General features: G+C 37.7%; 1 protein-coding gene across 5 annotated transcripts in view; it reads right to left on the bottom strand.

The window, feature by feature from the left end:
* The window catches only part of NSD1 (nuclear receptor binding SET domain protein 1), a 151,946-nt gene that overhangs the window by 36,018 nt on the left and 94,687 nt on the right, over window positions 1-21,241 (bottom strand). For all 5 annotated transcript variants that reach the window (XM_075542013.1, XM_075542015.1, XM_075542016.1 and 2 more), the window contains 8 exons: window positions 20,867-20,991; window positions 18,558-19,154; window positions 17,412-17,676; window positions 15,692-15,801; window positions 10,884-10,959; window positions 8,058-8,176; window positions 7,011-7,154; window positions 4,313-4,436 (listed from right to left, as the gene is read on the bottom strand). In XM_075542013.1, coding sequence (XP_075398128.1) covers window positions 4,313-4,436; window positions 7,011-7,154; window positions 8,058-8,176; window positions 10,884-10,959; window positions 15,692-15,801; window positions 17,412-17,676; window positions 18,558-19,154; window positions 20,867-20,991 — 1,560 coding nt within the window. The remainder of the gene's footprint in view (window positions 1-4,312; window positions 4,437-7,010; window positions 7,155-8,057; window positions 8,177-10,883; window positions 10,960-15,691; window positions 15,802-17,411; window positions 17,677-18,557; window positions 19,155-20,866; window positions 20,992-21,241) is intronic.

Here is a 21,241-nt window from a genome sequence, read left to right as displayed (position 1 = left end):
AGACAGTGTAATATATGACAAAATAATAATAATTTATGAATGATGAAGGGTTCATGAGGTATGGGGGACTGGGGAGGGAGGGGGAAAATGAGCAGCAGATATTCAGGGCTTAAGTAGAAGGCAAATGTTTTGAGAATGATGATGGCAACAAATGTACATCTGTTCTTGACACAATGTATGTATGGATTGTGATAAGAATTGTAGGAGCCCTCAATAAAATGATTTAAAAACAAAACTGTCATTTTTTGCCTCAGTCCATACACAAAACTTGAAATGAACAAATGAAAAGATGCTAACCATTAGAGAACTGGAAATTAAAAAACAAGATGAGATAATGCTACGCATTTAGCAGAGTGGCTAAAATGAAAAAGACGGATGATATCAAGGACTGGGGGATATGTAGAAAAGGTGAAACTCTCCTACTATACTGATAAGAATGTACAATAGTACAACTATTCTTGAAAACAAGCAGTTTCTCAGAAAGTTAAACCACCCAAGGAATCTAGATATTCTATTCTTAAGCATTTACTGAGCGGTGGGGGGTGGGGGGTGGGGGGGAGAAAGAAACATACCATACAAAGATTGCATGAAAATAAAACCCATTTCCCTTGAGTTTATCCCATCTCAAAAAGAGCCTAAGTGACACAGTAGAACTGAATCTACACTAGGGTTGCCCACAAAGGTTGCTAAGGAGTGTAGCTCTAAGAAGCAGGCACAACTTAAGGATGATCAATCATTTAAGTTCATTTAAAATGATATGGTATTTGCCCAAGCTCAGGGGGTTTTGAAAGGAGAAGGAATGGAAACAAGAAAACAGAGGGGAAGTGATTTAAGTGATGGTACATTGAAGGGAATGCAGTGATTGAGATGAAACAAAATGTGTATGAATTATTTAATGAAAAAAAAGTCAGTTTCCATTTATTTAAATAGAAAGTACATACTGTTAGCTTCCACTTAAATAAAATTAGAGAAAAGATAAATCTCATCGCTAGAGTTAGGGACCACGGCAGTGAGGACTGAAAGAGATGGAGCAAATGAGAATTTCTGGAGTGATCCAAAAGTTCTTTATGTTCATTGGTGCTCAATGGCTGTAGTTACTTGGGTGCCTAAATTTATTAAAAGCCATTACACAATGTATATTAAAATTTCTAGTAATGTTTTCATAGTGTATCTTATACCAGGTAAATTATACTTGGATAACACTGATTTAAAAAGTGCCTCGCCTCGCCTGAGATAAACTTGTCCAGAGCACATCACAACACAAAAAATAAGAATGGCAAAACTACAGAGAGGCCTGCCTTGCTGCATTCTAGGCCCTGCCTTTCTCTGACCTCTGCTGGGGCTGGGGCTGAGCTAGAAAGTTCAGGAATTCGGTGCTCAGCTCAGTCACCATCGAATAAAAGAACTGCAAAATAGAACAGTGGTACAAGAGGCAAGGAGACCTTTCTAACACTGGAATAGGGCCGCCAGGAACCTAACAGAAAAGTTTTTCTAAATTTCATGTTCAGAAGTAGAAGGCACTATTTCTTATCAAAAGTTCAACTGTGCAGAAAGCAAAATAACTGTACAATTATCTTTTCTTCCAACACTTCTGACATACTGCAGGAAAATTAAGAGTGTCCAAACTGATTAGGGCCCTCAATGTGGCAAAGGGCACATCACACATCTATAAGTAAGGGTTCCTTCTGTCTCAGTTCCCACAGAGGCATTCTCCTTCCTCCGTTAGAGCTAGCTTTGCTTCTCTTCTCTTTGAGACCATCCTCTCTGACCCTCTGTGGCAGAACTCCCTTCTCATTTCCTCTTCCAATGCAAAGCTCACTCCTAAACAGTTTCTAAACTTTGTCCTATACACACTCAAAGTGCTCTTTACTTGAACCCTAAAATGCCACAGGTTCATTACTGCATTGTAATCTTTAAAACATTAAGTGTACACACATCCTCATGCTTTATTTATTGTGGCTGTAATGTTCCAAACACTGCTGGAAAAAAGTCAAACATTTTCTCAATGTGAAGTACTGTACAATAGACTCCAGAACCTCTTCGGTCTTTTAGCACATACTTAACACTGCTGATAAGGCCCCACTCCTGGACTTCATGGATTTTCTTTGACTTAGCCTCTCCCTCTCCAGTGGGCCTTTGCACGTTGGTGTATCCCTGGGTATATCCCTCGCCCACTTCGCTATGTTGCCCGTCTTTAACTCTTAACCACTTGAGTAATATGACCTTAACACATCATCATGTTGCAAAACAGGACAATCTTATGAGCACATGTTATGAAGTATTTCATAGGCCAAGAGATTCAGCTATCAATTCCCAGTGTCAGATCAAATCTAAAGATTTAAACTCTCTTCAAATATATTTTGTCTTGGTAAACAGTTTTAATGAACTATGACATACACAACTGCACAAATGCAACATTTACAGTTGCATAAATATTCATGAAGTAAACATGCTCTTCACTACTTAGATACAGAAACACAAAACATTGAGAATCCCAGAAGTTTTCAACTCGTTGCCCCCTTCAAAGTTGTTACTTATGTCTCCTTCCTTAAAATTAACAACTGTCCCAGGGACAAGTGAACAACAAGTGATCATCCAAATCGGTGGTGAGAGGGTGTGGGAGGCTGGGTAGGGCATGATCAAGGGTAATGTAACCAAGTGGAATTGCTGAAACCCTGGTGGGGACTGAGCATGATAGTGGGACAGGAGGAAAGTCAAGAGAAATAGAGGAAAGAGTTGGGGACAAAGGGCATTTATAGAGGTCTAGATAAAGACATATACATATGCAAATATATTTATATTTAAGGATGGGGAAAATAGATCTATGTGCCTATATTTATAGGTTTAGTGTTAAGGTAGCAGAAGGACATTAGGCCACCACTCAAGCACTTCCTCAATGCAAGAATACTTTCTTATAGTAAATTGCCATTCTATGATGCTCACCTTCCCGACACAACCTCTAAAGACAAAGCAGGTGAATATGCAAATGTGGTGAAGAAAGCTGAAGGTGCCTGGCTATCAAAAGATATAGCCCACATGGAAGAAGCACACCAGCCTGTGTGATCACGAGGTGCCGAAGGGCTCAGTTATCAAGCATCAAAGAACAAAAAAATCATATCATTGTGTGCTCACCTCCATGATAAGATCTCTGATGACGAATGGGTGCATATGCAAATGTGGTGAAGAAAGCGGATTGGTGCCCGGCTATCAAAAGATAAAGCGTCTGGGGTCCTTTAAAGGCAAAAAGTGGCCATCTAGCTCAGAAGCAACAAAGCCCACATGGAAGAAACACACCAGCCTGTGCGATCACAAGGTGTTGAAGGGATCAGGTATCAGGCATCATCAGAACAAAAAACCTTACCATAGTGAATGACAGGGCAGTACAGATTGGAGACCCAAAGGCCACTGGAGATCCCCTTGCAAAGGGGTCTCGGAGATGAGCCAGACAGGGTGTGATGTAGCAACCATGAAAAACACAACTTTCCTCTAGTTCCTAAAAGCTTACCAAAATCTGGGTAGACCAGAGGATGTACACTGGTACAGATAGGAACTGGAAACACAGGGAATCCAGGGCTCACCTGGTGACCCCTTTAGGACCAGTGGTATGAGTAGAGATACTGGGAGGGCAGAAGGAGGGTGTGTTAGATAGGGGGAACTGATTACAAGGATCTACATTTAACTTCCTCCCTAGGAGACGGACAACAGAACAGTGGGTGAAGGGAGACATCGGATAGGGCAAGATATGATAAAATAATAATTTATAAATTATCAAGAGTTCATGAGAGAAGGGGGAGTGAAGAGGGAGGGGAAAAAACGAGGAGCTGATGCCAGGGGCTTAGGTGGAGAGCAAATATTTTGAGAATGATGAGGGCAATGAATGTACAAATGTGCCTTATACAATTGATGTATGTATGGATTGTGATAAGAGTTGTATGAGCCCCTAATGAAATGATTAAAAAAATAAAAGAAAAAATAATTAACATCTGCTCTAAATGCAGAATCCCTAAACACTTTCATTGCTGGTTCTTATGTCCTTTCTGCACCAATTTCTAAATTGAGATAGCTTCCTTCATGACATGAGTTCATGTATTTTCCCATAGAACTTTAAATGCATCACCATTACAATGTTTATCACACACTATTCACAAGGCAGAAGCCACACTGCATCCGTCCCTGTGCCTTTAACAATTAGTCCGGAGATGCCATAAAGTATCATCTCATATAAATATTGTTGGTTGTTAAGAAAATAGTACCATGAAAAACCCAAAACTCAAAGTTTCTTTGAAAGAAGAATATTCTCTATCTACTTTACCTGTGTGACATTCATTGCAGATAAATTTTCCTCTTGGCATCTCAGTTAACCCAAGGCACTCCAGGTGGAAAGCCCCACAGCACTGAGCCTCACACAACAGCAGCTCCCCCAGCTTCTCACAGTTCTGTTCAGAGAAAGAAAACATTTGGCTACAGAGTAGGTTTTTAAAACAGAATCCCAGGTAGGAAGTCTCTGATTACCTTCTCTGTGCCAGACACCACACTCTCCAGCTCTGGTGATTTTTATATTTTAGATATACAGAACAAAACCAAACAAATATGCAAGCAGGCAAAACACCCAAGAGAGGTTAAGTATTAGGCAGAAAATTAGCTACTTTGGATTGGGCAAGACGCAAGGAGATCTGAGGGGAGAATCAAAAAGGAAGGAACACAAAAACTGTGCTATGTTTGAGAATCACAAAGGAAACGAGTACTACTGCAATGAAGCGAACAAAAGATCAAAGTAGTAAAGCATAAGGTGAGAGAGGGAAACGTGACGAGACAAGAGAAAAGCAAGTCTGAACTCCGATTGTAGCAGAGTGGTCGGTCCGTCTGTCCTTCTAGCACAGCATGCCACTGGAGAGCTTAAATCACATGTCTATTTCAAAAAACCTTTCAATGTGGAAAATGAGTTCAAGAGTGGAAAGATGAAAATAAGAAAAGGTTTAAGCTAGAGGTACTGGTGGGCTGGTCCCTGGGTTATAGCAGTTCCCAGTGTACTCCTAGCAAGATCTGAGCAGCTCTTTATTTCACCAAGTCAAGCATACCCTACAGGGATGTTGCCTTTCTGCAATGATCTCGCCTGGACACGGACCCAGGAAATAAGGACCTAGGATCTATTAGAATAACCCTATGAATTCCAAAGATTTATTACTTTTCAAAATTTTACCTTGGTAACTTCTTGTGATTTGGAGGAAATTGGTATTTTTAAAAAAAGGTCTAATACTTAATCTGATTATTCTGAAAAACAAAAGGAGGAATGAGACATGGGAAACTCTATTGTCTTTCAAAAGACAAAGAAAGAAAAAAGGTCTTGACCACTTAAAAACATAAAAGTTGAAATAAACAAAAGAACAGGAGAGCCAGAGAGGCAGCCCAGGATTTACAGAAATTATTAATCAACCTGGAGCTTGAAATATTCTTACATTTTTGCCCCTCTCATTACCCACTATTCACAATTAAAAACTGATTAATGCTATATCAATGTTATATACTTCGCTTTGTTTATTCCAAGTGCCAGTTATGTTTTCAAGCATTAATCAACAAATTAATTTTTATATCGCGGAAATAGGAAAACCTAGTGCAGTATAAAATAAAGATTAGCTTTTTAAATTGAAGAAATGCCAGGAATTCATCTTTTAGTCTTCCAATTCAGTGGTTCTCAACCAGTGGGTCTTGATCCCTTTACGGGGGTTAAACAACCCTTTCACAGGAGTCACGCCCGATTCATAACAGTAGCAAAATTACAGCGATGAAGTAGCAATGACAATAATGTTGTGGTTGAGGGGAGAGGGTCACCACACATGAGGAGCTGTGTTAAAGGGTTATGGCATTAGGAAGGTTGAGAACCACTGTTCCAATGTAATAGTACTTGAGAGCTAAAGAAAGTGATAAGAAACAATCATATCAATACAAGAGTTTTAAACAAAGATTTAGCAAATCTATTTAGTGCAGCAGCATTACGCTGCCTTCAATTACATGTTGCTAGTAACCTTTATAAAGTATATTCATACCCCAAACTTGTCTCACTAACATAATAATATGTATTAACATTATTTACAAACATTGTGTTTGGGGCCTGGGCTGGATAGGATCACAGACTTTTTAATTTTAAAATAAAAACAAATATACAAAGAAATTCGGTTGACGTGGTACTGATCTCAACAATACACTAGAGTTTAGGTATATTTTACATTATACCTGTTCCAATTAAAATAAATGAAATAAACCAACAAAAAAGCTTATGTTCTCAACTCTTGGTGCTTCAGGTTAAAATAATTTACATAGGCAAATGAAAACAAAACAATCATTTGATTGACTTTACTTTCAATGTCAGATAAAGGTTCTCTATCAATATATTCAGAGGCAATTTAAATTAATGATTGAGAACTTAAACCCAAACAGCCTGGGCTTTAATCCTTGATTTGCTACATGACTCTCCGTTATTTAACCTCTGAGGGTCAGAGTTCCCTCCTATGTACCAGGGAGTAATAAAGGCATTGCACTATTTCATGGGGTTATATGATATTGGAATCATGTAATGCTAATAAAGTGTTCAGCATAGTAATGAACACAATAAACAACAGGAACGATATTCTTTACATAATAAACACTAACTATATGAAATACATGGGAAAATATGGTGATAAAATCTGTACAATTATTACTTAAAAGTGCCCTCCCCAAATCTATCCGCTAAAGTAATCTAGGAAAAGTCCTTGGAACCCCCAATTCATAAACTATGAGAGGGAAAGGAGAAGTCTATTTGACTAAGCATTGATAGACTCCCATCCATCCTCTCAGACATGTTTCAAAGCATGTGCCCACTGACTACAAAGGCTGGTAGTACGTCGACACTAAACTATTTCTGTTTTTATTTCTGTGGGGAGGGGACGGAGTAAAATATGTAAAAGATGAGTCTCCACTGGAACAACCATAATTAAAAGCATGCAATCAAAAGAGAAGTGAGCATTCTCTACCTGACAAACGTTCTCCTTGAGGGCAGCTCCTCCCCCACGTTCACCTTGCATTCTTTTAGATGCAGGCATCCCATGGTCCTGCTCTGCACCATCCTCAGTAGCCTCCTTGGGGCTTGCTGCCATGCCGTGTGCCATCAGTTCTCCCTTACAGAGAAAAACACAACGTCCCACATCTGTGTTATTGATGTCTCCTCCATCTGGACCCCCTCCCTCAGGGCTGCTATTTGTCTAGTCATTAAGCACTTACAGATGTTCAGCCAATCACGCGGGCGGACTGCATGCAATGTTAGTTCTAACCCTGCTGTGATTGGGCGGGTAGTGGGCGCCTCATGCCTGCCACTAACTGCTCTGAGGCTGTTCCACTGGAACTTTCTGAGCTGTTCCATTTTAAGGTTTCACTAAGGGAGAGAAAACATTCTTCAGTTTATTGGATTACTTATTTGTCCTGCCGAGACCAGTGTTCGTATATAATGCCCCCCCTTGGGCATTCTACTCCATTTGTCCTGGAAAGAAACACTCTGACCGGACTCATTCTAATTGTCGTTAATCTTGCGATAGCGAGCCAGAGATGCACCAGTGACTGCACTGATGCCCTGCAAGGAAACTGTGTCCAATCAATGTTTGTTTCTCAAAGGCAATGTTTGAGAACATTATCTAAAAATAATGTTGATGGTCTTACGATATAAGCAAATGATTTCTTTTTTCCCATTAATCGCAGCAGGCTCAAATTTTAAAATGTCATATGTTCATTGATGTTCATGGTTACTTGGGGAGACTGCCTCTGGACGGGGGAACAAGTTTCCTTTAGGATGAATTACTTATCTGATAACTTCAGCATTGGCTATGATCTTTTAAAAAGGCCATACCCACAATTCCCACAAATGCCTTGATTTTTCACCAGGACCAGGGCTATTCTACTTGATTTCTCATCGCTAGCAGCTACTTCAAAAGAACACTAAAGTAAACTCAAGGGAAAGAGGGATGTGGCCTCTATTGTAAGAAGATGCTTTCCTTCAAAAGATCAAAAGTTCAGGAACTGAATAATACCTCTGAGCCTGCAGTCTCCTTCGATGCCCTGTCATTTCTCAGTTTTTTACATTGCATCTTGGCAGTAACATGCCTCTGTCGTTTCCGCTTCCTTGGCTTATCAAATAGCTTAGCAGTACCTGTGGCAAAAACATAGGCATTAGTGGATACCAAGGGCTAATATAGAAAATAAAATGTTTAGAAAATAATGATGGTAACATGTGCAAATATGGTTGATACAGCTGATATATGGTTTGTTCTAAGAGTTGTAAGAGCCTCTAGCAAAATCATCTTTTAATAATTAAAAAGTATCATTATTATTACCCACGTGTGCAGGAACTAGAAACCATGGATAAAGATATATCACAGAATTAAGAAAGGTTTGAGTGAAAATAAAGTTTAACAACAGTTAAATTCTTCTAGTTTGTAGAGTTGGAAAACAGATGCAGAGAAAGAAATTAACCCATGAATTTATAACTATCCAGGGAAATGGCCTCATTTAAGTTCTGGCTCACACAGATTACATAGTACATGTATATAGGCCTTAAAGAAATTTCATTTTAGATGGATGACATAAATGATACATTTATTGGTCAGTGATGAAAAAAATTCCTGGCTTCCAAGATTAAACAACAAAACATTACATCTTTACGTAGGTTAAAAATTAAGATGAAAAGTTGAAATATGAAAGATTTGGCTTGTACAGGGGGTGCAGGTAGCAATAGAAGGTTGTGGAAAAATTTAAATGATAGAGGAAATTTTCCAAGATCTTCCAAGTCTCCTCATAGAGAATGAAATAAAAAATATATACAATAGTAGTGTATCTTTAATAGCCCTGGTGGAGTATAGTTTGTCCTTAAATGTTGAACTGTGGAAAACGAATGGTTGGCTCTATTCCGCATATTTAGAAAAGTACATTCCAGTCCATCTCATATTCTAATCCACAATTTAACTCTTCGGTATGGAATAAGAGAGTTTTAAAGGGACAGCTGATAAAATAGTCCAGAATCTTTATTCTAGGTGTTGGACCCTGATGGAAAGCTCCGCTTTCAAAGGCATTAATATGATGATGGCAGAATAAAGGTCCAAAATCCTCATGAACTGGAATAGAGACAAAACTTGTAAACGATAAAATTCATGTTGTTGGTTTAAAAACAAACAACTATACAAGTAGAGAACAAGATATATGTTATTTGAAAGTATTTGATTTTAAAAGCAAACAAGCTAGTTGATAGGATTATAACGGCCTACAAAAATAAGAATAGCTAATATATTGCTAGATTTACTTTCTGGAATAAATTAACATGGGTTCCAATAAAAGAAGTCTGAATTATCAAGAGTGAATGAATGTCTCTGAAATGTACACATGAAAATTACTGTCATCATTTGTCACACGTATTTCAACATCAGAGTATGCTACCTAAAACCACCTGAATTATAATCTCCCCATATTCTTTAGACAGGCCAATATCCACAAAGTTGTAGAATGAACATGCAGAAAATATGAAGTGATTAATAAGACAACAGTGTGACAATTAATTTTGTCAAATCTGACTTTAATTCCTCAACCCTGCCACCTGTTTGGTCTTCATGGTTCTTGTTAAACAGGGCTACCCTCTTCCCGAAGGAGTCCTCGTAGCACAGTGGGTTATGCAGTGCTGTTAACCACAGTGTTAGCAGGTCGGAACGCACAAAGACAGGACTTTCGGCTCCTGAAAATACTCATAATCTGAGAAAGCCAAAAGGGCAGTCTACTCTGTCCTCCATGGCTGCTGTAACTTGGCACTGACTCGATGGCAATGGATGGGTTTTATCCGATCTAAGGGAACCCTGCTGTAACTGTGAATTAAATGCTGGACTGCTATGTCACCAGCCAGTCTGTGAGAAAAAAGATGAGGCCGTTTTCATGCCCTTTTTTTGCATCAAAAATCCTTAGAAACAATTCTACTCTCTTCCATCTAGGCCAGCAGTTCTCAACCTGTGGGTTGTGACCCCTTTGCAGTTCAGATGACCCTTTCACCACAGGGGTCACCTGATTCTTAACAGGTAGCACAATTACAGTTATGAAATAGCAATGAAAATAATTTTATGGTTGGGGGGAAGCGGTCACCACAACCTGAGGAACTGTATTAAAGAGTGTGGCATTAGAAAGGTTGCGACCACTGATCTAGGCTTTCAATGTACTGGAACTGACTCAATGGAAATGGGTTATCCTTATGCTACATTTGGCATTCCCTTCGTCATTCTTTAGATAAAGACAATGGGTCATGAAGCAAGGGGCTTCATGAAATAAGTGTTTGAACTATAAATCAATCAAGCCCAATAGGTCAGGAGGTGGATTAAAATTTAATCCAGAAGGTCCTAACCTTTAGGCAGACACCACAATGTAAGAGTCGTTGAGTGTAATCTCTTTTTCAACAAGTGCTCATATGTCAAAGATGAGAGAAGATTCAAAGGCTTTCTGAAAGGGTATCTCATGATTTATAATTTCCCTTCTATCTTCTATTCCACAGTAGAAACATCAACAGCAACAACAGCAATCAAGACCCCAAAAATAAAATGATGTATTCTAGAGTTGTAGTAACACGAAAATTAGGGACCATCTACTTCCAGATATGTCCACACATTTCTTTATTCACATATAACTCAAAGTATAGTCACCTGATGTCAGGGTAACGCGTAAAATTGTAATGTAATTTTCAGTATGTTGACATAAATTAATTTAGGCAAAGAAAACTTTAGAACTTGTAACTTTACTCTTCTTGGTTTTTATACTGAACAAAAACTTTTTCTAGTTGACAAGGAGTTTCACATTATCTCTATTTTTCAAATCTGAAAAATACTCACCTTCACCAAACTCCTTAGAATGAGTTGCAGCACATGATTCAGTAATGTCATTCTCCAAGTGGCCAGTTTCAAAACACTATAAATAAGTAATATGCAACACATTTCATAAAGAATAGAAAATAAATCTTTTATTTTATATGCCAAAAAATAAAAAAGAACTATCTAGAGTCAAGGACACAGACCCCTGGGTACTTTTGACAGTTAAAAGAACATTATGATAAAAGCTTAGTGTGAGACTCCTGATGCAGTAGCAGACACAGAGTGCTGCTCTCAAGGAAGGGGGAGAGAAGGGCTATGAATTCAGTGAATTACCAACTTAGTTCAATCCCATCTCACCCAGTATTTAAAATGCACTTGCCTAGGATCACGTGTATACTCAATAAATTTCAAGAAGACTTATTTAACTGATGAACTATGAATATTCAGATTAGCTATTAAACATGTAACATCTTTCTAACTGAACTTCAGATTCATCTAAATTGAAGTAGCACTAGAATCCAATACAAATTCTTAAACATTAAGAACAATGGCCTAACCAATTTATTCACCTACTAGTAATGAATGTATGAATAAATTCCATTCCAAAAAACTGTCTTCTCCTATGGGAATGACTAATACTCATCATGTCATGAGTGAAAGGAATATAATACATGCTAGTCTTAACATAAAGTTGCCAAGATGTCAGAAGAAAACAAGGTGTATAGCTATTTATTTCAGGATGCTCCTTTTATTTTATTAATAAACCACAAGGTACAACTTAGTTCATGTTCAGCATAAATCATGGTGTTAATGAGTTAAAATGAAGAGGCAAATGTAAAATGACTCTTTCTTAGCCAAACTCAAAACATAAAATTGCATTTTTTAAAAGCAACAGATGTTTTATTTAGAGGGAGCCTTGGTAGTATAGTGGTTACGTGTTGGCCTGACAACTCCAAGATCAGCATTTGGAAACCATTAGCTGTCTCGGAACCTCACAGGGGCAGTTCTCCCCTGACCTACTGGGTCGTTGTGAGTGGGAATCAACTTGATGGCAGACAGTTTTCATTTGGTATTATTTGTTAGGAAACCAGTCACACAAAGTTGTGGAGCAAATTAATTAGAATGTTCTGCATATAGTGAACAATATAGAAAAGATCTCAATCTTAACAGATTTATAAATTAAAATAAGTAAAAGAATTCATAGAATATGGAAACAATTTATCTGCTCTGCTTCAGAAGGAAAAAATACTGAAGAACTGTAAGAGCCCCAGCGTTAGATGTAAGTTGCTATAACTTACTTTACAGACACAGTTTGCTAAGAATACGCATTAAGCCAGTGTAATATTAAGGTTATTCTCAACAAGCAATAGTTTCTTTCTGACCCATCCATTGGCTGGGTGGTCTACCTTGTAAACCATGATCTAGTTGTAGGGATTTAAGTGTATCACGGCTTCTCTTATTCTAGTGCCAAAATCTGGGGGCTCTCTTCACTTCAAAAAGCTACAATTTAAGAGTGATTTATTAATTGTATCCAAATGGAAGATTAGAAAAGTATTTTTTAAAATGATATGAACAATTAAATATGACAGACAATATCAATCATGAACATGGAACAAATGGAAAGGTAGAGGGAATGTCTAGAGTTGAATATCACTTTGAAAAACACAGTTTTTTTTAAAAAGGTAAACATGTAGGAGCTAGCAATTCCACATGTAACTATTCACATCAAGAGCCGACACCTCATGTCTGCAAAAAGACATGGTAGTAATATTCACAGCCTTTTTTATTATGGCCTCCAGAGCGGAGGGAAAAGAGCAACAACAAGCTAAATGTGTATCCATAGCAGAATGAATTTTAAAAATGACAGAATCAGATAGTGGGGAATTACTCAGGAAGAAAAAGAACTACTGACATAAGCACCATGGTGGATGCATCTCAAAAACAAGTGCTGCGTGAAAGTGGCCAAGTTAAAATCTATAATCATTTCTAGGGGACAATGGTTAATATACAGGGCTGCTAATAGGAAGGTGAGAGGTTTCAAGCTACCCAAAGAAGGGACCGCAGAAGGAGGCCAGGTAACCTCTGATAAAAAAGCAAGCTGGAAAACCGAAGGCACACAGTTACACTCTGACTGTGGGAGCTGTCATGCACAGGCAGTGAGAGCTGACTCCACAGGCATTCATGCGTGCAACAAGGGCAAAGAAACATTCTGAGAGCCAGATCCCAACATTGCCATGTTTGACAGGGCACATTTTTTTAGTACATTCTTCACATTAAAAGCAATCAAACAAACAAACAAACAAACCACTCTAATAGTGAAACTCATTTGCGTTTTCCTTTCTATGACACCTTTCATCTTTACAGATGTTTGCTTTCTCTCTCTCTCTCTCTCTCTCTCACACACACACACACACACACACACACACACACACACACACACACAAAATCATCCAAGAATAAAACTAATGCTGCGCGACAGAAGTAAAAAAGCGATGCTTCTGGACAGAAGGGGAATGGCGATTGACTGAAACAAGCCATCCTAGGTTGATGGGTATATATTATAGTTGGCTTTGGGTAGTAGTTACATAAGTATACACAATTGTCTAAAATAATGAAACAGAAGGATTAAGATTTCTGAAATTCATAGGTGTAAACCTGGCCTCAATTTTTTACAAAGTAGTCGGCAAAATATTTGTCTATACCTTAAGTATATAAAAGAAACCTATTTTTCAAAACTTTACAACCCCTTAGGAAAAAACTAACAAATCACAATTTAGAAAAGAAAACTTGTGAATGAGAGAGCAAGGTTAGACATAAGCACATTAAGTATCCAGTTTTGAAACCTTGATAATTCATCTTATCCCTTCAGATCATTCACTTAACTGCCCCTAATTTCAGCTTTCTTATAATAAGTTTCTCAGCATCGCACTTCCACTAACTAGTGTTGTAACATCTTGCACAATAATGTTAAATTTGTGATATGGCTACAAAGGTCATTTCCATGCAAAAATGGTTAGGATTTGAAAAAAGTAAAGCAAACAGGGAAAGTGCCATAGAGGAAGATAACCACATCCATGCTAGAATACAAGAGAAAGGAGAGAATGGTGAATCAGAGGTGAGACTGTTCCTGAAGACTGTGCAAACTGCAAAGGAAGGGTGGAAGAAAGGGAAATGAAGAATTTAAAACCCCGTCAATAGACTGCTTTAAGAAGAAAAACCGTGATTATAAGACATAATGATAATTTTAAAGTATAAATCACAAATAAATGAAAGTTTTATGATTTCATGCATTCTTGGATGGGTGACTAACAAAAACACTAGGAGCCTTAATTTAAGATGGCAAGACACATGTTGATGTACATATGTAAGTATATTTATACACGATGATGTATAAATAGATCTACGTGCATATATTTATAGGTTTAGGATTAAGGTCGCAGATTGAGCCTCCACTCAAGTACTCCCTCAATACAAGTACACTTTGTTCTATTAAACTGGCATTCCATGATGTTCACCACCTTCCAAACACGATCGCTGAAGACAAACGGGTGCATAAGCAAATGTGGAGGAGAAAGCTGATGGAGCCCGGCTATCCAAAGGTAAAGCGTCTGGGGTCTTAAAGGCTTGAAGGTAAACAAACGGCCATCTAGCTCAGAAGCAACAAAGCCCACAAGGAAGAAGCACACCAGCCTGTGTGATCAATGAGATGTCAAGGGGACCAGGTATCAGGCAGCAAAGAACAAAAAAATCACATCATTGACAATGAGGGGCAGTGCTGAGTGGGGACTCAAAGCCCATCTGTAGACAACTGGACACCCCCTTACAGAAGGGTCATGGGGAGGAGACGAGCCAGGCAGGGTGCAGTGTAGCAACGATGAAACATACAACTTTCCTCTAGTTCCTTAATGCTTCCCCCCTCCCACTATCATGATCCCAATTCTACCTTACAAATCCAGTTACACCAGAGGATATACACTGGTACAGACAGGAACTGGAAACACAGGGAATCCAGGACAGTTAATCCAGTGGTAAGAGTGGGAATACTGGGAGAGTGGTGGAAAGGTGGGGTAGAAAGGGGGAACTGATGACAAGGATCTACATATTAGCCCCCCTGGGTGACGGACAACAGAAAAGTTGGTTAAGGGCGACATCGGATAGTGTAAAACATGACAAAATAATAATAATTTATAAATTAACAAGAGTCCATGAGGGAGGGAGGGAAATGAGGAACTGACACCAAGGGCTCAAGTAGAAAGCAAATATTTTAAGGATGATGACAACAAATGTACAAATGTGCTTGACATAATGGATTTATGTATGGATTGTGATAAGAGTTGTAAGATCCCCAATAAAATGATTTTAAAAAAAGCACTGCATGGCACAAGTTTGATATAATAAAAGACACAAAGAAAAACCCCCACTCTTAAAACCCTTACATTCTATTTCTTTTGCTATTTAATGATGCCTTCTGGACTACTCAAGACCAAGTTTGCAAACAGAGACCCCGGTGAAGTACTTCTAGTAGATATTCAACAGGCTACATCTTTTCTGAGCTATTATAAAGTTAATGGCTGAAAGTCTAGTAAGAGGTTTTGATCCCAGACATGTACTAAAAACTTAAATCTTGTTGCATTTTTAAGAAACTATATGAAACAAATACCCCTGTACCTATAAAATTGCCTGTTTAACACAGGGTCTTGTAGACAAATCATGTGTATGGACATTCCATGCATAGGAATGTTATCAATATGAAAAAAAAATCCTTTTTATAAATACCATAATTTCTAAATTAGTATTATACCATCTTAGAATTGACTGAAATACCATACCTTTTTAGACAGGCCCATATCTCCCTTCTTGGGCATAAATCCAGGATCTAAATCATTGGATTCAAGAAGTTTCTTAGTTGGTTTTCTCTGTCGTTTACTTTCATAATTTCCTGAAACACATGTATTTTTCTTTAGATGACTTAGAAACTTGGCACAAGCTACTTTCAAATATATAGCACGTAAGTCACAGTATTTCTGATGTCTTACCATGTTGTGTAACACAGGATGACTTTTTATTTTGAAATATTGGTTAACAAAATAAGCAAAACAAGTGAGTAGCTCTTGAAGCAGTCAATCTAATGTGAAAAAACTATTTATTTATAATCACAAATGAATTAAGGAAGAAATCCAAAAGTGGAAATGCTTTTACAGCAATTAATTTGTGAAAAGGACAATTACAGGAAGAAAAGTGAGGTGAAGTCAAGATGGATTTCTGAGCACGAGTTGACCGAGACAAATGTTCTTGCACTGCATCTGCATACATAGAAAGATGGTGGCAAAGGACAAGCATTAGACTGACCACGGGAAGTCTGTTCGTATACAGAGGATCAGTGGGAGAAAAATCTGCTTCTTCCAGACCAGGAAACCCTATGGGGCAGCTTTTCTGTCACAAGGGGTTGCTAGGAATAGGAATCGGCTAGACAAGATCCACAACAATACGAATTGCTGTAAGAAGTTATATAAGTGGTATGGCACTCAAAATTATGACTAAAATAGTCATAATATTTACTGTTCTTTCTTATGTGTTCTTTAGAGGAGGAATATCACAAGATATTGTTGGGAATATAACAACAAAATTACAGCCCATTTTTAAAGCTAAAGAGAAGCAGGCTTCTTCCTTGGCTGACTGCAATATTAAACAGTCAAAAGTTTAACTAAAGACAATACGTGTACGTCCTAAGCTTCACCATATAATATACCATATGAAGCAAGATAAAGTGCGAGGCAACTGGTAATGAATTTTGGGTAACATGAACACATATTAGTTGTTATCTAATCTATCAGGTAATTTACACCATATATAATTACATTATGATCTAAAACAAGTTCAGAGGTTACAGACTCCTGTAATTTAAGATTGCCAGTACCTAATGTTCTTATATGAAGCACCCTACCCAAAAACCCTGTCCTCCTAGTTGGCTGATCCAAAAACCATGAAGAGTAAGAATGAAGCACAGACATAACTGTAAAAACATTGTTTCTTGAGTGTGCAACAGATTCATGGTAAACAACTGTTTCCAGTGTGTTAGCACATTAGATTGGGGGGAGGGGGGGGCCGTCAGTTCATCAAAGTGGATGTACTCATTCCTTACCAATCAACATGGTTATTAGTTTCCAAAGTCAGGGACTTTGTGTGAAAATTGATTATGCAAAAATGTAGGGTGACCACATTAGTACACAACTGTCTAATTACATCATCAAGCCCCGCCAAACCACTGAGAAAGAGGGGCCATCAAGTTGACACATAATCTTAACCATCACAGCGAAACAGGACTCTCTCGCTTGGCATTTCATATTCATTACTGCTAACTGCGTGTCATTAATGCACAAACTACTCAGGTAGTGGAACGCTACTATTGTTGCTGATGCAAATGATGTCTAATGAGCTCATCGATTAAGAACAACTAGGTCCAGTTTGTAATACTGATACATATTACTAATGTCTCTAACCTTTTCTTAGCATACCTACATGTATTCAGAGGTCCCATTCCCACCTTACCTGGTGGCTTAATGACCAATTCCTCAGTCTCAAGAGCAAGTCTTGGAGAGACTCCTGGAGCCATGGGAACAGATAAGGTCAACTGTGGCAGCTCAGCATGTCCCCCTGCAAGTTCTGACTGGGCCACGGGCCCTTCTAAAAATGGGGCCTCCCTTTCAAGAACTGGAGGTTCTTCTTTGGTTGAAATCAAAGAATTCTCATCCACCTGCTTGTTCTGAGCACCAGATCGACACTGAAGGCTTTCCTCTTCAGAGCGGGAACTTATCTGAGAATAATAAATGAAAAGGCAATCAACAGACCCCAGTTGTTGTGATTTGGGTGACAAAAAAAAAATAATACAATCGACTGATAAACAGGCAGTTCCAAGGTTACAAAGGAGTCTGGTTTTCAGTCAAATTTGCATGTCAAGTCTAACCCAGAGCGTTGAAACTCTTTAAGCTAGTTTGGGCATTCCCAACATGGCAAAATCAGAACCAATTCAAACAAATATTAGTGTGAAGTAGAATGTTAACCAGAATGGCGAAAATAAGAGGTCAAGCCCAGAAATGGAAGACATGATAGAGGCTATGGTGAACCCTTTTAAGAGCCTGATGCTGGTGGCGGTAGTATTATTACTGTCTGGATTGTGGAGCGTGAGACATATTCAAAGCAGCATGACAGGCCAGTCTTTAACAAAGACACTACTAGGACTCTGGCAATCAAAAGGTATCAATGCTATGAAACATGTACACCGCCCTGCTTTGCGAAGAGAGGAATTAAGTTTCTACCAGGGCACTGACCAGCGATGATTATTATGGGTACACTTTAGTATTTACCGCTTCATTGGCCAGGAATGAACTGATAAGTACTAGTTCAAAGTCCAGGTCCCAACAGATACATATAGTAGCTTATCAATTATTCAAATACGTGTCTTAGTATATAATACATATGCATATAAAACATTAAGAACTATTTCTAAATACAAGAAAACATCTTAAATATAACAGAATGCTAATAAAAACAACTACACGTGGCATTGTGCTGAAGAAAGAGCCTGTATATGTATATAGGTATACATTACTATAAAGTACTACAGAAGGACTTCTTTAAACAGTTCAGATAGGAAATAAAAAGAACAAAAGATCATGATTAAAGGTTAACACTTACTCTCGTTTCACTGCCGTCTTGTGTAATACCGGAAGGGGCATTCGTGAGGTAACCTCCCTCCTCAATAATTTTTTTCAACATTTCGGGAAAATCACTTGCAGCCCTTAAATCGCCACTTGCTGCTTCATCTTGCACTTTAAGATTGTGCAAATTTGCCCTCATTTTGAAACGATTGAACCAACCCCTACTTGCAACAAATTCTTCATCACAATCACCTTCCTTTGCTGCACGGGCAGCTTTTAAATCACGGAAAAGGCTTTGGGCCTTTTCTTGTACTAAAGTAAGGCTAATGGGTTTATCACGCTGACTTTGATCATTTAACCAAATGAGCAATAGCTTTTCCATTTCAATAATTAAACCATTGCGTGGTTTAGTGATAATTGCAGCTTTCATCGGGGCAGAGCCTTTCACATGCTCCATTATTCTCACTTTATCCTTTAAAATGTTTCCAATCGTTGACCGACTGCAGCCTAATGCTTTTCCAATGACTGATGGCGGTTCACCTCTCTCCGATCGCTTTATTATTTCCACTTTATTTTCAATCGTGATCGTTTTCCTTTTCTTTGATACATCACCAGCAGTTGCATCGGATTTACGCTTTGGAGGCATGGTTACAAGGGTAAATAAGAGGGAAATTTAAGCCAAATACAAAGTTACACACTCAACACAGTGTAAAAGGCAAAGCGATCCGACTTAAGAGTCAGATTGTGTTCTCCATCAAATTGCTGAAGCCAAGCAACATTTCCAAGAGCAGAATGTAGTGCGCTTGTTCGTTATCACAAACCATTGTATTTCACTCAAGTTTTTAACACAACATGTTGTACAGCAGTCTATTCCTAAGTACTAGCTGTCTTCAAGATAGACATCCTTACCCTGGGAACTTAATACACAAGGAACTGATTTTTAAGTATATAATAATAATTTTTAAGTATATAATAATAATTCAAACAAACAAAAGGCTTCTCTCTATACTTGTCAACAATGAGCTCATTAACATTAAAATTGGTAATTAATGGGATAAAAATATGCATTTGTTTTATCTTACATTTATTTGAGAACAATAAAGTAAGTCAATAAATGAGGATACCTGCTAATAAAAGCAGAAGCTATAAAGCACTCTGCAAGTCTTTAATAGCATTTAGTGAAATGATTGGCACTAAATTGATGTTAAAACCATCAGGAAGTAGCTAATAGGATGTCGTTTTAGAGCCAAAGCAATTCCTCAAATACTGCTTCCTACTCAAAAGTAAAATATGGCTTCAAAGAAGCAACCAGGTAGTTACTCTAATTTGCAACTAGATACTGCATAACTTCCACTGTCATACAACATGTGATAAAGCATCATTGAAAATGTACTCTAGCTAAAAATGCTTACATTGAATCTATCAAACCATTAGGTCAAACCATTTAAGAACAAATATAGGGTATAAAAACACTAAGCTGAGTAATACTCATAACAAAGAAATCAGCCAAGTCTAGAAGGTCTATGTAAGTATCCACCTCTCTCTGCTTAGGCAAAGAGGGTCATGAAAAGGTGAGCTGTTCTAGATTTTAAAAGAGTTAAGAGATATAATGAGTTATTACATGATATTACAAATAACATTTATTACTGGTTTTGATTAATCAAGGGTATGGAAAAAGAGAGTACATTTGAATATGGGCTGATATTAGTAAAATTGCTATTAGATGTGATAATGTAAAATTGGTCTATGTTCTATATTTTAGAGGTATATAATAAAATATTTAGGGATATAATGTCACTTCCAACAAACTTGATTAATACTCCAGCTTAAAACAATACTATGGCTTAGTAAATCTGAAAGTAAAGCAACTTGACTATCACAGTAGCAGTAAGAAAAATATTTGAAAAATAGCTTACAGTGATGGTCTCTTAACTTAGTAGTACATTTAATAAAAATCGTTTAATTGTACACTTATAGTGGCTGAATTTTATTACTTACATGTAATTACACCTTGAATAAAAACTTTAAGCCCTCATCATAGCTAAATTATAAACATTTTTATCGTTTGTTTCATATCATGTTTTATATAATTTAATATACTAAAACAATATCCTTAAGTCATTAAATATTCATTGAAAGCAAAAGAAAACTCACAAATATATTGATTCATTTAAATCTTGACTAATTCTTAGACGCTATGTCTGGGCTAGGAGCTAAGAATAAAAACTAAAAAGGCAATATCCTCACCTAAGGAAAGTATTGCCTGCCTGATGAAGATACAGTGTGATGGCAAAACTGCAGTATCTTACAGGACCAACGAATATCTCCTGAAAAGATGGAACATACCTTAAGTACCTGTTCCTGAACCTTCTTTTGTTTTTTCTTAGGAGCAAATATCTGATCATATTCTTCAGTATATTCTAGAAGCCACTTGCTTGGCTTCCTAAGGCGTTTCTTCTCCGATGGAACAACTGTAAGAAGAACTCAGCATTAATCTACAGAAACACCAGCTGTTCATCTCTAAACCCTCAAAATTACAGCAGTGGAAAAGCACCTAGCAAAAATTAAAAACTGTAGCATCCACGTGGCTCAGAAATTATATGGTATGGCTTCAAATAGCCCCCACCCCCAAAAAATATCATGGAAAATGTATAATACTAGAGAAAAAAATTAGATTACTCTAGAAGTATACAAACACTACTCAATCTAAAGGGTAAACTA

The sequence above is a fragment of the Tenrec ecaudatus genome, chromosome 2, assembly GCF_050624435.1.
Source record: "Tenrec ecaudatus isolate mTenEca1 chromosome 2, mTenEca1.hap1, whole genome shotgun sequence".
NCBI classification, from domain to species: domain Eukaryota; kingdom Metazoa; phylum Chordata; class Mammalia; order Afrosoricida; family Tenrecidae; genus Tenrec; species Tenrec ecaudatus.
This window is presented reverse-complemented; position numbering and strand designations above follow the sequence as displayed.